At 42.7% G+C, this 16,326-nt stretch overlaps 1 protein-coding gene across 5 annotated transcripts in view; it reads left to right on the forward strand.

Annotated features, from left to right (window-relative positions):
- Positions 1–16,326, forward strand: part of LOC115505218 (cytokine SCM-1 beta) — a 77,210-nt gene that overhangs the window by 39,632 nt on the left and 21,252 nt on the right. For 2 of the 5 annotated variants that reach the window (XM_030302667.1, XM_030302666.1), the window contains one exon: positions 2,138–2,266. The exons of the other annotated variants lie outside the window; for them this stretch is intronic. In XM_030302667.1, the coding sequence (XP_030158527.1) occupies positions 2,265–2,266 (2 nt within the window). In that variant the 5' untranslated portion in view covers positions 2,138–2,264. The remainder of the gene's footprint in view (positions 1–2,137; positions 2,267–16,326) is intronic. 5 annotated transcript variants of the gene reach the window in all.

A 16,326-nucleotide genomic window follows, 5' to 3' on the forward strand; every position in this document is an offset into this window, starting at 1 on the left:
TATTTCTGGGCTGTCCATTCGATTCTATCGATCTATGTGTCTATATTTTGGTGCCAGTACCATACCGTTTCGATCACTACAGCTTTGTAATGTAACTTGAAGACTGGAATTGTGATACGGCCAGCTTTGCTTTTCTTTTTTAAGGTTTCTTGGGCTACTGGGGGTCTTTTCTGTATCCACACAAATTTTAGGATTGTTTGTTCTAGTTCTGTGAAGAATGCTGGCAGTATTTTGATAGGAATTGCATTACATGTGTAGATTGCTTTGGGCAACATCAACATTTTTCTTCTAAGCCATGAGCGTGGAATGTCTTTCCATTTGTTTGTGTCATTTTTAGTGTCTTTTGCCAATGTTTTATAGTTTTCAGAGCATAGGTCTTTCACCTCCTTGGTTAAGTTTAATCCTAGGTATTTTATTATTTTTGGTGCAGTTGTAAATGGGATTGCTTTCTTTCTTTATCTTTCTGCTGCTTCATTATTGGTGTATAGAAATGCAACAGATTTCTGTAAAAATATAGGAACATTAAAAAAAATCCCTTAAAACAGTGTACAAAGGACCCATCTGTTGCACAGCTATTATGCTAGACAACTTTTTGGTGATGTATCTACAGCGTAAACACAGTTGACAAAGTGCCTGCCCTCAGGAAGCATATGTTTGAACGGGTATAAGTCCAACCATCAAGTAAGTGAGCAAGACAATTTCAGAAAGCGATAAACACCGTGAAGAAATGAATAGGGCAACAATACATTCACTCTAAATTTATCTATGACTTTGGAATAGTAAAATAGGAGTTATTTTACTTTATGAGTTATTCTTTGGGGATACGGTTATAGTGTTCTTTCCTTATCCACAGGTAACAAAGATATTCTGTATTTTCTCCTTCCTTCCTTCCTTCCTTCCTTCCTTCCTTCCTTCCTTCCTTCCTTCCTCACTTCCTCCCCCTCCCTCTTCCTTTCTTGCTTGCTTGCTTTGTAATTGTTTTTTAAATCTAGGCATTTAATATATTAGGCATCTATTTTTGTACATGGTGTAACATAGGAAACATTTTATTTTTTCTCTGTAAACTAAGCAAAAGTTTCCAACAACACAAGTGAATAATATATCTTATCCTCATTTGGTCATGGTATATATATATATATATATATATATACACACACACACACACACATATATATATACACATATATATACACATATATATATACACATACATACACATATATATGTATATGTATGTATATATATATGTATATACACACACACACACACACACACATATATATATATATATATATATACACACACACACACACACACACACACACACACACACATACATACCATGGTATATTTGGTCATGGTATATATATATATGTATATACACAATGGTATATAGATATATAGATATAGATATATACACAATGCATTTCATAACCATAATTCTGAGCTTTTTATTGTTCTGATTGTTCTTCCTTAGGTTAATACTAAAGTGTATTTTATTCACACAGCTTTGTCTTATGCCTTAATATTAAGGACAATTTTTTCTTGTCTGTTTTTCCTTTTGCAACTTGCTTCAGCTATCTGTGAATATCTTTGTATCATACAAGTTGAAGAATGAGGTTAGAATACCTCTTCCCAAAATTATTTGGAAATTCCTATTGGAATTACACCGAAGACTAGAGTGATGAGGGGTGGGGGGGAACTGACATCTTTACAATGTCTGTCATCTACTTCATAAATACTTATATATGTCTTCTGTGTCTTTTAATGAAGTCAAATTTTTTTATATTAAAGCAGGATGGATATATTATGGAGCAGAATGCGAAGTTATGAATTTTAAAGATAAGCCATAGGGCTTCAAGGAAATATCCCACTTGCCATGTATGGCAAGTCTCCTTATCCAGACTTTCTCACCGCTGGGTCTCTGTCCTCTGTGCATAAAGACCTGGTTGAACAAGATTTAGGGGCACTGCCTTTCCCCATTTCCCTGCTCTCTTCTGCCTGCGGGGCTAAGTGGATGGGTGTTGGAGGCAGATCACTTGTGTTCAAATCCCTGACCACAATGACTCATTGTGGAACCTGGGGCATGTGCACCAACCTCCTTCAATTTTTAGTTTCTTTCTTTTTTTTCCCCCAGGAATAAAATGGAGAATCAAATAAGATAGTGAATGCCAAATGCTCAGCAGAGTGCCAGATCTGGAGTGAGTGCTTACTTGTTAGCTACTATGCCGAACAATTTCAAGCTACAGTCACCATAATGTAGCATGTGAGTACCCGCAAAGGCAGCTGCGGTCTAAAGCTATTCTTTGTTCTGTTCAAAATGTATAACTATACATTTGTATAGTTATAACAAAACGTGTAACAAAATGTGTAAGGATATCAAATGCGGGAGGGTAAATAGTCTCGGTAAATAAAGAACTGAAATAGGCCATAAAAGAGTAAAGGTGAGGCGACAAGAAGCTGATACAGTACGACATACTTAACAGAAAGGAGATAAAGGGTTTGCAGTGACAATTAGGAATCATTTCGTTAGTAGGTATTATATTGGGAGTGACATTAGGGATCCAGAGGCCGAGAGAGACTGAGGGTTAGTACTTAGCAACAGTTTTCACTAGTCTGGGCCTGGGGCGAGGGCAGCAGCAACAGGAAGCAAAGGGTGAAGGGTGTTATATTAAAAAGTTAAGCTGTAGTTGGGGAGGAAACCACAGCTCTGAAGATGACATTTTCTTGAAGGAATTGGTGAAGGCAACCGCGTGAACAAGTAGGTGTTGGTGCTGACACTGGGGAAGGTGGTTGCCCGGGCACGGGGCTTCTTCCGGTGAATTATCTCCGAAGTGAACATCCCACTCCCTTTAGGCCCCACTGGGAAGAGCGTGGCCCCCAGATGTCCAACTCTTAGCAGCAGTCGCCTCTATTGCTACTGGAACTCTGAATAAATACGCAGGGTTAGATCCAATACTGATCGGGGGCCCCTGGGTGGCTCAGTTGGTTGAATATCTGACTCTTGACTTCAGCTCAGGTCGTGATCTCATGGTTTGTGAGTTTGAGCCTCGCCGTGGGCTCTGTGCTGACGGCTGGAGGCTGCTTGGGATTCTCTTTCTCTCTCTCTGCCCCTCCCCCACTCTCACATACTCTTTCACTCTCTTTTTCTCTCAAAATAAATAAATGAACGTTAAAAAAAAAATCAAACGCTAAGCCGTAGCAGTTGAAGCAGGGCAGTGGTGGGTGTGGGTTGAGGGGAGAACTCAGGCTCTCTCTGGACATGACTTTCCTTTTAATTTTGGTCTCAATAGTGATTTTTCTTATTGCGGAAACGTAAGGGTAGGTAATTTATGCTTAGTGTTTGTTTATAAAGCTCTTTTAGTGAGATTGCATTTTTATTGAAAAAGCATCATTACTATAGATCCTAGAAAATACTAGGAAACAGTTTAATGATAGGTCAAGTGGCCAATATGATTAGTTCTTGGTAGAAGGAATGAGATTGAGAGCATAGTCTGGAACACATAACCGCTTTCCAGGGGGCACACACGTATAAATTCAAATTATAAATATATACATTGTTGGAAGAAGGGTAAATAGATTTGGTCGATACCTTGGGCATAATACTGTCAAACTTTCCCCTGGATCATTCCCATCAGCATCCACACTTGATAGCATTTCGCCCATCTAATAACCAAAATAAACAAAAACCTCCCTGGATCCAGTTTCCTCCTTTCCGCTACAGTCCCTTTTCTTTCCAAGCCTCTATGGTGACATTTGGGAGGGAGCTGTATCCCAGCGCTGTTCTGCTTAAAGGATTATACGTACCGGCTGCCTCCCGTTCTTCTCCCAGGCTCTCTTGAACTCTCCTCAGTAAGGTTTTCGCTCCTACTGGCCCACTGAAGCTTCTCCCTTCCGGTCATCTGTGCTTGTCGTGTGTTAAACCCAGCTGTCACTTCTGAGTCCTCATTTTCTGACCGATCTCCAGCATTTGACAAAATCGCTCACGCTGTTCCAACAAATACTCTCCTATCTCGGTTTCCAGGGCACCACATGCCCCCGGTCTTTCTTCTGTCTTTCTGACTACTTCTCAACTTCTTTTGCTGTTTCCTCCTCGTCTCCCAGTCCTGTAGACTTCGGGGTGTCCCAAGGCTCAGTCCTTGACCTCTTCTCCGTTTCTGTTAGCTCTCACTGTGTTTGTGCTTTCACCCCTTATCATGGCTTTAAATGCCACAGATATGCTGATGACTTTCAGTGATTACTTCCAGCCCAATATTTCCTCTGAACTCCTGACCTAGCTCCCTGTCTATGTGACATTTCCATTTGGATGCTTCCTAAGTGTCTAAAACTCAACATGTCCCAACCTCTTCATATTCGTCCTAAAGCCAGCAGCTCCTCTGTTTCCTTCTCTCAGTTAATAAGAGGAGACACCATTCTTTCAGCTACTTATGTCAGAAAACTTGGTGTCACCCTCAACTTTACTCATTCGCTACCGTTCTACACCCGGTTTGTCAGCAAATTGCATCAGTCCTACCTTCAAAATAGAATCAGTGTTTGAGCCTTCCTCACCAACCCCCCGCCACCACTGGTCCAATCCTCCCTCATTTCCCACTTGGAATAGCCTCCATGTGGTGTCTCAGTATCTATCCCCCTGCCATCTATGGTTAGCACAGCCACCAGACTGACCCGTTGACCTAGGTCAGATCGTATCACACCTTTTCACCTTCTTATCCAGTGTCTTCCCCCCCACCCCCACCCCCAATTCAGAGTCAAAGTCAGTCTTTAACAACAAACTATAAGGCCTGGAATGGTCTGGCACCCTGTCACCTCTATGACTTCATCGGCTACCTTGTCCCCTTTGATTTCTCAAACCAGCTACTCAGGACTTGTTGGCTACTTCTTGACTGGACCAGGCAAACCCCTGCCTCAGGGCCTCTATATTTTCTATCTCCTCTGCCTGCCTAGAATGTTCTTCCCTCCTTTGCATGCTTGACTCCCCCATTCCCTTCAGCTCTTTTGTTCAAAACTTGTTTCCTCGGTGGGGCTTTTTCTAGCGACGCTCTCTAACAATCTCGGTTACCCCTTCCCCAATATTTCATTCTCCTCTTCCGTGTTTTGTTTTTTCTCTTTAGCGCTTTCTGGTATATAATATATTTTACTTGTTTAATTCTCTTTATTGTCTTGCTTTCCGGCCAAAATGTTTGCTCTTCGAAGTCACGGATTTGGTTTTGTTTACTCTTGTGGCCCCAGTTCCTAGGGAAAAAAAGAGACTGACATGTTGCAAGCCTCAATAAGTATTTGCTGCGCCGATGAATGTAGCTAAATGAATTGTGGGCAAAGGTAAACATTTCCTAAGAACTCTCTTCTACTGCTGTTCTTTCCAAACATACATTTACCAAGGATGCTTTCATCCTCTCGAGATGAATGATGCTGGCCGTTGGTGGCCACAGAACCGCTGTAATCTTTAGCCACCAGAACTTTCAGATACGGAGAAGCAACAGCATTAATTGCCACTGCATGTGTGTCTCAATCGGTCATTTATCGAGGACCTATTTCGTGCCTAGGACTGGCCATCTGTTGCACTGTCACTAGAAAGGGGACGTCCGGAGGCCCTCAGCTTTATCGTTTCCCCACTGAGTGACCCTGCGTAGATTTAGAGTCACTAAGTCTTGCTGGGGCTCAGTTTCCTCCCCGTGAGTGGAGACAGTGGTATGCCACATTCCTGCGAGCTGTTGAAGGGTATGTGAAAGTCTAATACAGGCATTATTGCACACCGCTTGATATCGCCACCAAAGAAATACACCGTCACTGGAAATAATTATAGGTATCACAGATTAGAACCACTATGTAAATAAAGACCGTTGCTCCGGTATTAAAATGTTTTTACCATGTGCGCTTTTGCAAGCATTACAGATATGGCTGCCCATTCCTTCCCCTCAGCGGGAAGTAGGACTTGTCAGGGAAGACAGGGGCCAGAAGAATAGAATTCCCCCCCCCCCAGTTTTATTGAGATACAATTGGCATACAGCGCTGTGTGGGTCTCGGGTGTACAGATCATGGATTGACTTACACGTACTGTGAAATGACCACCACAGCAAGTCTATTTGGCAGCCATCATCTCATATGGATACTCCAAGGCCAGCAGTGGGATGTGGAAAACCACCGAGGAAGAGTCTTTAAGCTCCTTTTCACATCCTCATAGGCACTCAGCGGGATGAAAAATGCCTGTGGCTTCACGGGTGCCTGGCCAAGGAATGAACCGTGAGATAGAAAATGGCGGTCCAACCAACAAGCCTTCTTCAAGGGGCTATCATGTTCCTGCCCCTGAGGGGAGTACAGGCGAGACTGGATCACTGATTTTGGTTGGCTGGCCGACAACCTCATCAAGATTCTCTTACCTTGTATCTGATTCCATTTACCAATCTGCGTAAAGACTCCAGGGGCTCCTCCCAAACACCCCAAGGTTGACATCCACATGCGTTGGTTTAATAGGCGAAGTCCTTTGCCATCTGGCTTCTTCCCACCTCTGCTTCTCGCACCTCACTCCACACCAGCTTGTCCCATCAATATCCACATCTTTGCTTTCTCCATCCTCTCCATACCATTGGGTTTTTCCTTTGTCCAGAAAGCTGGAGCACCCTTCCTTCCTTCTTTAACTAGAAATCCCGACTCATCCTTTGAGACTTACCTGAGTGATCAGTCTTCTTTCCTTATGTCCCACCTTTACCCACTCGGGGAGATGCCCCTTCTCTGTGCCCCCGGAGACCCCTTTGTTGTTTTTAGTTACTCAGGGTTACAGTTTTTTTCTTGATTCACTCATTGTCCCCAGTACTATCACTGGGCTTGGAACTGCTAGATGGTTACTAAAATGTCCATTGTATGAATGGGTAAAATATGAGTGAATTGTCAAATATGAGGTAATGATTGCAAAACAGTTTTACTTGTTGAGGTGCTTGGGTGGCTCTGTTGGTCAAGCGTCCGACTTTTGATTTTGGCTCGGGTTGTGATCTCATGGTTTGTGAGATCGAACCCTGTGTCAGGCTCTGAGGCTGATGATATGGACCCTGCTTGGCATTCTGTCTCTCTCTCTCTCTCTCTATGCCCCTCCCCTACTTGTACTCTCTCTCTCTCTCTCAAAATAAATAAACATTTGTTTTTGTTTTTTTTTTTTAATTTTTTTTTTCAACGCTTTTTATTTATTTTTGGGACAGAGAGAGACAGAGCATGAACGGGGGAGGGGCAGAGAGAGAGGGAGACACAGAATTGGAAACAGGCTCCAGGCTCCAAGCCATCAGCCCAGAGCCTGACGCGGGGCTCGAACTCCCGGACCGTGAGATCGTGACCTGGCTGAAGTCGGACGCTTAACCGACTGCGCCACCCAGGCGCCCCATAAACATTTGTTTTTTAAAAAACCCCAATTTTAATTGTTGTGTGTAGCCTAGGACATGAAACCTGGAGCTCACATACAGCGAATATCCAGAGGCATAACCTCAACTGCCATACCTCTGGTCCCATGCCCCTCAACACCACGGAGTTTGATAAACTACTTTCAGGGGTTCAAGGAGCATCCTAGTCAGACTCACACCGAGAAGGTGCTCAGGATCCCCCCTCATAAAGTAAAGGTAGTGCTTCTCCAGACGTGCGAGGTAAAGGTCATGGAGAGCCACAGGACCATAAAGGTATCAGACGAAATGTGCCTTTGCCACATGCACCCCACATAATACAGTACACACAAAGCACATCACGTTAGAATGCTGTAAACCAGAGTCACATGGTGAAGTATCAGGAAGAGAGAATCACAGTGGGACACGTATGTCGTGGCGAATGGAACAAAAATCAGCTTTTCCGTGCATACCACGGCTCACCCAGAGCCACGCATTTCTAGAACGGCCCACCTGACTCGGTTGGCTCTTTTCCCAGCCTGCTGGTTAGGCGGCTGCACGGGTGGTCCCGCACCCGGGGCGGGGGAAATGTCTAGCTGAAAAGAGGAGCCCGAGAACCTTAGAGTCTCTCTCCCCTGGAAAGTCTAATGAGAACCAATTCCCTGGTGGTCTAGTGGTTAGGATTTGGAAAGTCTAATGAGTAAGATTTCAGGTGGGTGAATAGCAGAGGCTGAGAAGCTTGGTGGTGAGGAGCCGGCCAGCGTTTTCCCCCTCAGCCTTTATGTCTCCTCTACACAACGCTTTCGAAATAGAAGCCATTTCCTCTCTGTTCTACCACCTGCCCCCAGCGTCAGCTTCAAGGTGGTCTACCACAAACATTCTATACTGACGGTGGAGAAACTGCCAACCTTCCTGCCAGGCACTACACCGAGCAGGGGAAGATTCAGCCCGGGCCAGACCAAAGAAAATAAATCGCCTTTGATGTTCGGCTGGTCAACACAAAGAGGGAACGGAGGTGGCAGGAAGCTCTTGGAAAAAAACACATCACCTCTTGAAGTCTGAATGTACACAGGGGAAGGGGTACTGGTGATCTGGAGACTCTGCTTGGGAGATCCCTGAGTGTGGGAAGTTTTTTCTGGACCTAGAACCAGCGTAACACCTAGTCCTGGTAGGGACTCGAAAATAGTCAATAAACGATTGAATAAAGGAAAGAGGAAAGACGGGATTATTCTCCAGAGGATAACTGGGTGCTTTCCACGTAGGGGGAAACTGAGTAGAAATCAAATTTTGTCTTGTTTTCTATGGGGGGAGGGGTCAAAAAACCAAACTAAACCAAGACCAAAGCAAAAACCCAAAAAACCAACAAACCCGAAACACCCAGGAGGGCTCAGCTATTTCCCTTAAATAACAATGGAGAGTTTGCACCATGGAAATCACATAATTGCTTTGAAGACACCATTTCCCACCACACAGAGGAGATATTTTAAGTCGTGATTAAGACTTAATTGGGATGGGGGCAGCTTCTAATTTTTTTTTTTCAACGTTTATTTATTTTTGGGATAGAGAGAGACAGAGCATGAACGGGGGAGGGGCAGAGAGAGAGGGAGACACAGAATCGGAAACAGGCTCCAGGCTCCGAGCCATCAGCCCAGAGCCTGACGCGGGGCTCGAACTCCCGGACCGCGAGATCGTGACCTGGCTGAAGTCGGACGCTTAACCGACTGCGCCACCCAGGCGCCCCGGGGGCAGCTTCTTTAAGGGTCAGGGTCTAGGTATTGACCTCAGTTGTTATCATGGGTGGGGAAACTGCACAGATAGTTGGAATAGACCATCCTAAACGCAATTTGACTGAAGGAAGTGGTATTCCACACAGAGGGAACAGTGTGCAAGAAGGCACTGAGGTATGAGAGAGCAATGTCTAACAAGTAACTTAATAAATGAGGAAGGATCAATAGGATTTAGACAATGATCCTAGAAGTTCTAAGCAAAAGGAGAAATGTAATAATTAATTCTATTCTTATGAACCAGCAACTATGGAATCATGGACCAACTTTCAAGAAGAGGTGCCTGAAAATCAGAGCTCGAGTTTAAGTATATAGCTTTTGAAGCCACCCTTACCTAGAAGCTGCCTCTGGACCCTTTCCCTCCTGCTACCTTAAATAAAATGTCAAAAAGGTATTGCATTCTTTGATTCTTCCTGGAATAAACAAATCTTCAGGTTGCCTCAGTCGTAGAGCGAGAAGGAAAGGAGGAGTTTGTTTTATGGCTCTGTTACTGAATCTCCGTATTTCAGTTTGAGTTTCAGAATGTTCCTTGTTGGCCTTCCTATTTTTTTTTATTAAAAAATAATTTAAAAAATTAAAATTAAAGAAATAATTAAAAAATAATTAATTACATAATTACTTCTTTTGATTTGGTCTTTGATACCCTAGTTATTTTGGACACCATTCATCTGTCTGCTTGGTTTTCCTTCCCGTGTCCTGAAAACTGCCCCCGTCGCCATCCCATATGTGAGAGAAACCATGTTCTTATAATAGAGTCTTCATCCCCCTGGCAATGGCTGATTGATCCAGGAGTGAGCATTTGACTCAGACTCTGGGCAGAAACTTGGGACTGGGTGTAAGTGATTCCAGGTTTAGTCTGGATGGGACTACAAACAGAAAATGGAAGCCAGGCTTCAGCAAATGGTTCTGGGAAAACTGGACAGTGACATGCAGAAGGATGAACCTGGACCACTTTCTTACAGCATAATAAGCACACAAAAATAAATTCAAAATGAATGAAAGACCTAAATGTGAGACAGGAAGCCATCAAAATCCTGCAGGAGAAAACGGCAACCTCTTTGACCTCGGCCACAGCAACTTCTTACTTGACATGTCTCTGGAGGCAAGGGAAATAAAAGCCAAAATGAACTATTGGGACCTCTTTGAGATAGAAAACTTCTGCTTAATGAAGGAAACAATCAAGAAAACTAAAAGGCAACCGAGGGAATGGGAGAAGATTTTTGCAAATGACATATTGGATAAAGAGTCAGAATCCAAAATCTATAAAGAACTTATGAAATTCAAAACCCAAAAAAAGAAATGGGCAAAAAACATGAATAGACACTTTTCCAAAGCATCCAGATGGATAACAGACACATGAAAAGATGCTTAACATCACTCATCATCAGGGAAACACAAATCAAAACCACAATGAGATACCATGTCACACCCGTCAGAATGGCTAAAATGAACAACTCAGGAAACAACATATGTTGGCGAGGATGTGGAGAAAGGGGAACGCTTTTGCAGTGCTGGTGGCAATGCAAACTGGTGAAGCCACTTTGGAAAACAGTATGGAGGTTCCTCGAAAAATTAAAAATAGAGCTACCCTACAACCTAGCAATTGCACTCCTAAGTATTTATCCAAAGGATACCAAAATGTTGATTTGAAGGGGCACATGCACCCCAATGTTTATAGCAGTGCTATCAACAATAGCCAAAGTATGGAAAGAGCCCAAGTGTCCATTGACTGATGAATGTATAAAAAAGATGTGGTATGTGTATATATATATATATATATATATATATATATATATATACACACACACACACACACATACACACACACATACACAATGGAATACTCCTTGACGATCAAAAAGAATGAAATGTTGCCATTTGCAACAATGTGGATGGAGCTAGAGGGTATTATGCTAAGTAAAGTAAGTCAGTCAGAGAAAGACAGATATCATATGATTTTACTCATATGTGGAATTTGAGAAACACAACAGATGGCCATAGGGGAAGGGAAGGAAAAATAAGATAAAAACAGAGAGGGAGGCAAACCATAAGAGACTCTTAAATACAGAGAACAAACTGAGGGTTGCTGGTAGGGTGTTGGATGGAGGGATGGGCTAACTGCGTGATGGGCATGAAGGAGGGCACTTGTTGGGATGAGCACTGGGTGTTATATGTAAGTGATGAATCACTAAATTCTCTTCCTGAAATCATTATTACACTATATGTGAACTAACTTGGATTTAAATAAAAATAATAATAAATAAATGAATCGATAGATAAATAAAAATAAATAAGACACCTTTAAAAAGAAAAGAAAAAAAAGCCTCATGGTCTCAGAGTTGCATGTAGGGCTGCCCGACAAAGCAAATAAAATTACGGACGGTCCAGTTAAATTTGAATTTCAGATGAACAACAGATGACTTTTAGTACAAGTATGTTCCAGGCAATAGTTAGTATATACTTATACTAAAAATATGTGTTGTTTATTTAAAATTCAAACGTGACTGGGAATCCTGAATTTTATGTGGCACCCTGGTTTCAGGAGACTTCAGAAGAATTCGGTCCAATCTTGATACAGAAGCATGCTCTGCAGAGAAGCAGATCAGGTTCCTGCCCCACAATTCACTCAACTCCCCATCTTCAAAGAGCAACAAGTCATGTAGGAAGAGTGTGCCTGGTGAGCGTTTCGCGTTCACATGAAAAATCTGGGGGGGGGGGGTGGAGGGGAAGGAAGGCTAAATATCCAGGTAAATCAGGAAAAAATCCCATTCATGTATTTGTTCAGCAAAAGCAAAAGCAAATATTTTCTTCTCTTGTTACTGAATTAAATAGGTAACCATCTTCATAGAACCTGACTCTAAAATGTTCTGTTAGGAATTTTCACTGTCAAGTACATAAGATTTTGCATGATATTAACACTATATTAATAACACTCACTAATGTATGTTGAGTGCTTGATACATGCTGGAAACAGTTCTACATAGTTGGCACGTGCTAACTCAGTTCTTGCGTCAGGTCTGTACGGTAATTAGTATTATCGCTTCTTTTTTTTCTATATAGAAAAACGGAAGCACCGAGAGGTTAAGTGCATTAAGCAACTGGCTGAAGTTCACGCTCGAGCTCCGTGATTGTGCATCTGTAACCATGTACAATCACAGCACTAAATATCTTCTCGAGCATAAACCTGTGTGTAGAAATTTTCTTGTCACAAGACTCTAGCATATGTTCAAATGAAAATTTTTGGTTTTAGTTTTCAGGGAACTTCGGAATGGAAATTCTGTCCTTTAACGTTCCATCGTCATTCTATGTGCGCTGCCCTTGCTGTACCAATTTTTGTCGTTGAAGAGTGAAAATTAGGGAAGTATTATTTATTTATTTATTTATTTATTTATTTATTTAGAGAGAATGCATATGAGCAGGGAAGGGACACAGAGAGAGAAAGAATCCCAAACAGGCTCTGTGCTGTGAGCATAGAGCTCCGTGTTTCCAGCACAGGGGGCTAGAACTCACCAACGGTGAGATTATAACCTGAGCCGAAATCAGGAATCGGATGCTTAACTGCCTGAGCCACCGAGGGGCCCCAGGAAGTATTTTCTTTCTTTCTTTGTTTTTTTTTTTTTATAAAGTTTATTCATTTATTATTTCTGAGAATGAGAGTGACAGAGAGAGAGAGAGAGAGAGAGAAGCCAAAGCCTAGACTCCGAGCTGTCAGCACAGAGCCCGACATGGGGCTCAAACTCATGAACAGTGAGATCGTGACCCGAGCCGAAGTCAGACGCTTAACCGACTGAGCCACCCAGGCGCCCCAGAAATGTTTTCTTTTGTTTTCAGTCTGCTACTTTCATCTGAGGATTTAAATGTAAAGAGCGAAAGTGTTTATAGTGAAAGGCAAATGAGATTGCATCTTCCTGTTCTTTCACCCTTTGTCCTTCTAATGTTTCTTTTATTTTTGAGGGAGGGAGGGAGAGAGAGAGAGAGAGAGAGAGAGAATCCAAAGCAGGCTCCAGGCTCTGAGTTGTCAGCATGGAGCCCAACGTGGGGCTCGAACTCAGGAACTGCAGGATCATGACCTGAGCGGAAGTCGGATGCTTAATCGACGGAGCCACCCAGGCACCCCACCCCCACCCCTGGCCTTTGTCCTTCTGTAAAGCAAAACATTTCACCAAACCAACTTGTTTTAACTTCTGCCTGGGTGGTCTAACATCAGCATTTATGGAAATGTGGAGGGAGACGATAAACCAAGGAAAGCAGTTCTGGGTTACCCGACATTAGGGACAGCAAAGAGTGACTGGAGAAAGTTTGCTTCATGTGACTAAGTTTAGCCTCTGGGGAATGTCTCATGGTGGTCTGAGTCTAGGGAGGAATGGTTTTGAAAGTATTCATCGCCGCTGGTGACGAAATTTCACTGCAGTTTTGGTTACTTTCAATAAACCACATAGACCCGCTGTGGATTAGACTGAGGGCAGCACGCATGCGTGTGTGCGCCTGGGGGCGGGGGGGGGGGGCGGAGTGAGGGGGAGGAAACTGGTAATAGCTGTGGTGTGATTTGCCTCCTCGCTGCTGCTCTCTTAGGTGAGGAAGCAGGCTTCAGCAGTGGTCCTCTCGCTGTCAGTAGACCTTTCCGCCAGTGGTTTTTGTGCTACTTTATAAAAAACAATCCCAGATGTTGTTTCACTCCTTTTCGGTTGAGGTGGATTCTGGGGGGTGTAATGGTTCTCCTCCCCAGATGTGGGTGAAAACAAGAAACACATGGGCATCACTGATTTAACCCAGGAGCTGCACTTCTTGGACTCTGTCTCGAGAAATGATTGGGCAACTGCACCGGGATCTATGGGAAAAGATGTTTCCTGCAGTCTTGGTAAAAATCGCCCTCTCCCCGGGGCGCCTGGGTGGCTCAGGTCTTGATCTCATGGTTTGTGAGTTCGAGCCCCGAATCGGGCTCTGGGCTGACAGCACGGAGCCTGCAGCCTGCTTGGGATTCTGTGTCTCCCTCTCTCTCTGCCCCTCCCCCGCTCACGCTCTGGCTCTCTGTCTCAGAAATAGGTAGACATTAAAAAAAATTAAAAAAAAAATCGCCCTCTCCCATTCAAGTGTTCTGAATGCCCATCACGATGAGATTAGTGAAATGAGTTTTGTTACCTGCATCAGAGATCCTCGACGGTCATTAAAATTGATACGACTTCTGTATTTGTGGACTTGGAATATGTCATGAGTATTTTAGGTGAAAAGAAAAAGAGCCTAAGGGCCCGTATATAGAGTATATTTTCATTTTTGTCATCTATCTGTACCTATGTGCCTAGCAACTATTCTGGCAAGACTGGCACAGAAGTACTGGGAATGGTTATCTCTGGATAGTAGAATTTTAGATGATTTTAACTTCTCTTTTCTGTTTTCCAAACAATTTTCTAGAGTCAATAGTCATCAAATGGCTCATAAAAAACAGAAATAAATAGTCCATATTACTTCATCTTTGTTTCTGTAAATACCATTTCCACAATGCAGCCATCCCTAACTACTAGAACAGATATAGAGAATTTTTCCAACGATATCTGGTCTAATGTAACTTCAATGGACCCATCTTAATGGGAAAGGTTATACTTGCTCTGATGAATTTTACGCTCCTTTGTCAAAGATCAGTTGGCTCTATTTGTGTGGATCTATTGCTGGGCACTTTAGTTCGTCCCACTGATATAATGATCTATTCTTTTACTAATACCACATTGTCTTGATTAGCGCAGTCATTGACTTTTCAGAAGTTGCTACAGCAGGTGTCCTAGAGAGTGTGACCCGTGCATTATCCAAGATTCAAACTCGTGCCTCTGACCAGTGCCGTGAGGACCCACCTGTAGGCAGTCCCACAGTGTAATTTGGGAATTATTCCTGACTAAAACATGTTCTGTTGTTTGCAACGAAGAACTTGCATGGAAAGAATGATCTCTGTAGACGGAAAGCCAAGTTTTATTTTTTAGTAGTAGAAGCTCTATGATTTGAGAAGAATAATTAAACGTTAGTACGACATCCAAACAAAAGAAAGAATCAGTGAGTCTTCCAACCAAGGTGGACCCATAGAAGTTACATGTTTACACTAAAATATCGTTAGAAGTCTCTATACCTGTTCTCATTAGTGAGACATGGGTTCGCTGTAGAAGTAGAATTTCTAGAAACGCTTGCTCCATATAAAACAGCACCTCCACCCTATTTCCAAAATCTCTTGCCACCTGCTTTATTTTAACTCATGGCTCTGTATCATCACCACTTGACACATTTTTGCACATTCTGTGTGTTGTTCTTCTCGCTCTGCTAGAATCTAATGCCGGTAAGAGCTGAGGCTCTGTTTCCCTATTGAAGTGTCAGCCCCTCAATAAATATTTATTAACTGCATACATAAATAGAAACTAACACTCTTGTAATTTGATTCTTTCCTCTCAGAACTAGAAACAGAAGCCCTGTTCCGTTTAACTCAGACCTAGCTACTTGACGCTGGTAGTGGCCCAGTGTGACCAATAATATAAGGGGGAAAATGCCGATGGATATGGAGACTAGAATAGTCCTTAAAATATAATCTGACCAACCCACCATCTTTTTACAGATGGGAAAACAAATTTACAGTGATGGGCCTCCTCCCTCCCTACTGATCTCGTCCAAATCTGAACTCGTAGACCTAGGTTGATTGGTTCACTTTATGCCAATGATGGGTTAGAAGTGGAAATCTGCGTTCTCCCTTGAGGAAACAGGACTGAGATATGAGAACTTCCATAGACATAGGAAGCCATATTGCCACTATTACGACAAATGCCCATGACAGACACCAATGTGCAAAGGGGGGGAAAATCCACCTTAATATTTTTAACAACTAACTCCATTATAGGCATAACAGCTGAATAATGAATTCACTCTCTTCTCCCCACTGAAAGGGAAAAAAGTGTTTTCTCCATTTTGACATTTTCTTCCTTGAATTTCTGTATGTGCACTTTTTGGGATGGGGAGGCTCCTGCCAGAAATGCCTAAAGTACACCTGTCACTTTTATTTATTTATTTATTTTTAAAATATTTTTAGTTTTCTTTTTTTTTTAACGTTTATTTATTTTTGGGACAGAGAGAGATAGAGCATGAACGGGGGAGGGGCAGAGAGAGAGGGAGACACAGAATCAGAAACAGGCTCCAGGCTCTGAGCCATCAGC

Source organism: Lynx canadensis, chromosome F1, assembly GCF_007474595.2.
Source record: "Lynx canadensis isolate LIC74 chromosome F1, mLynCan4.pri.v2, whole genome shotgun sequence".
In the NCBI taxonomy this organism is placed as follows: Eukaryota; Metazoa; Chordata; class Mammalia; order Carnivora; family Felidae; genus Lynx; species Lynx canadensis.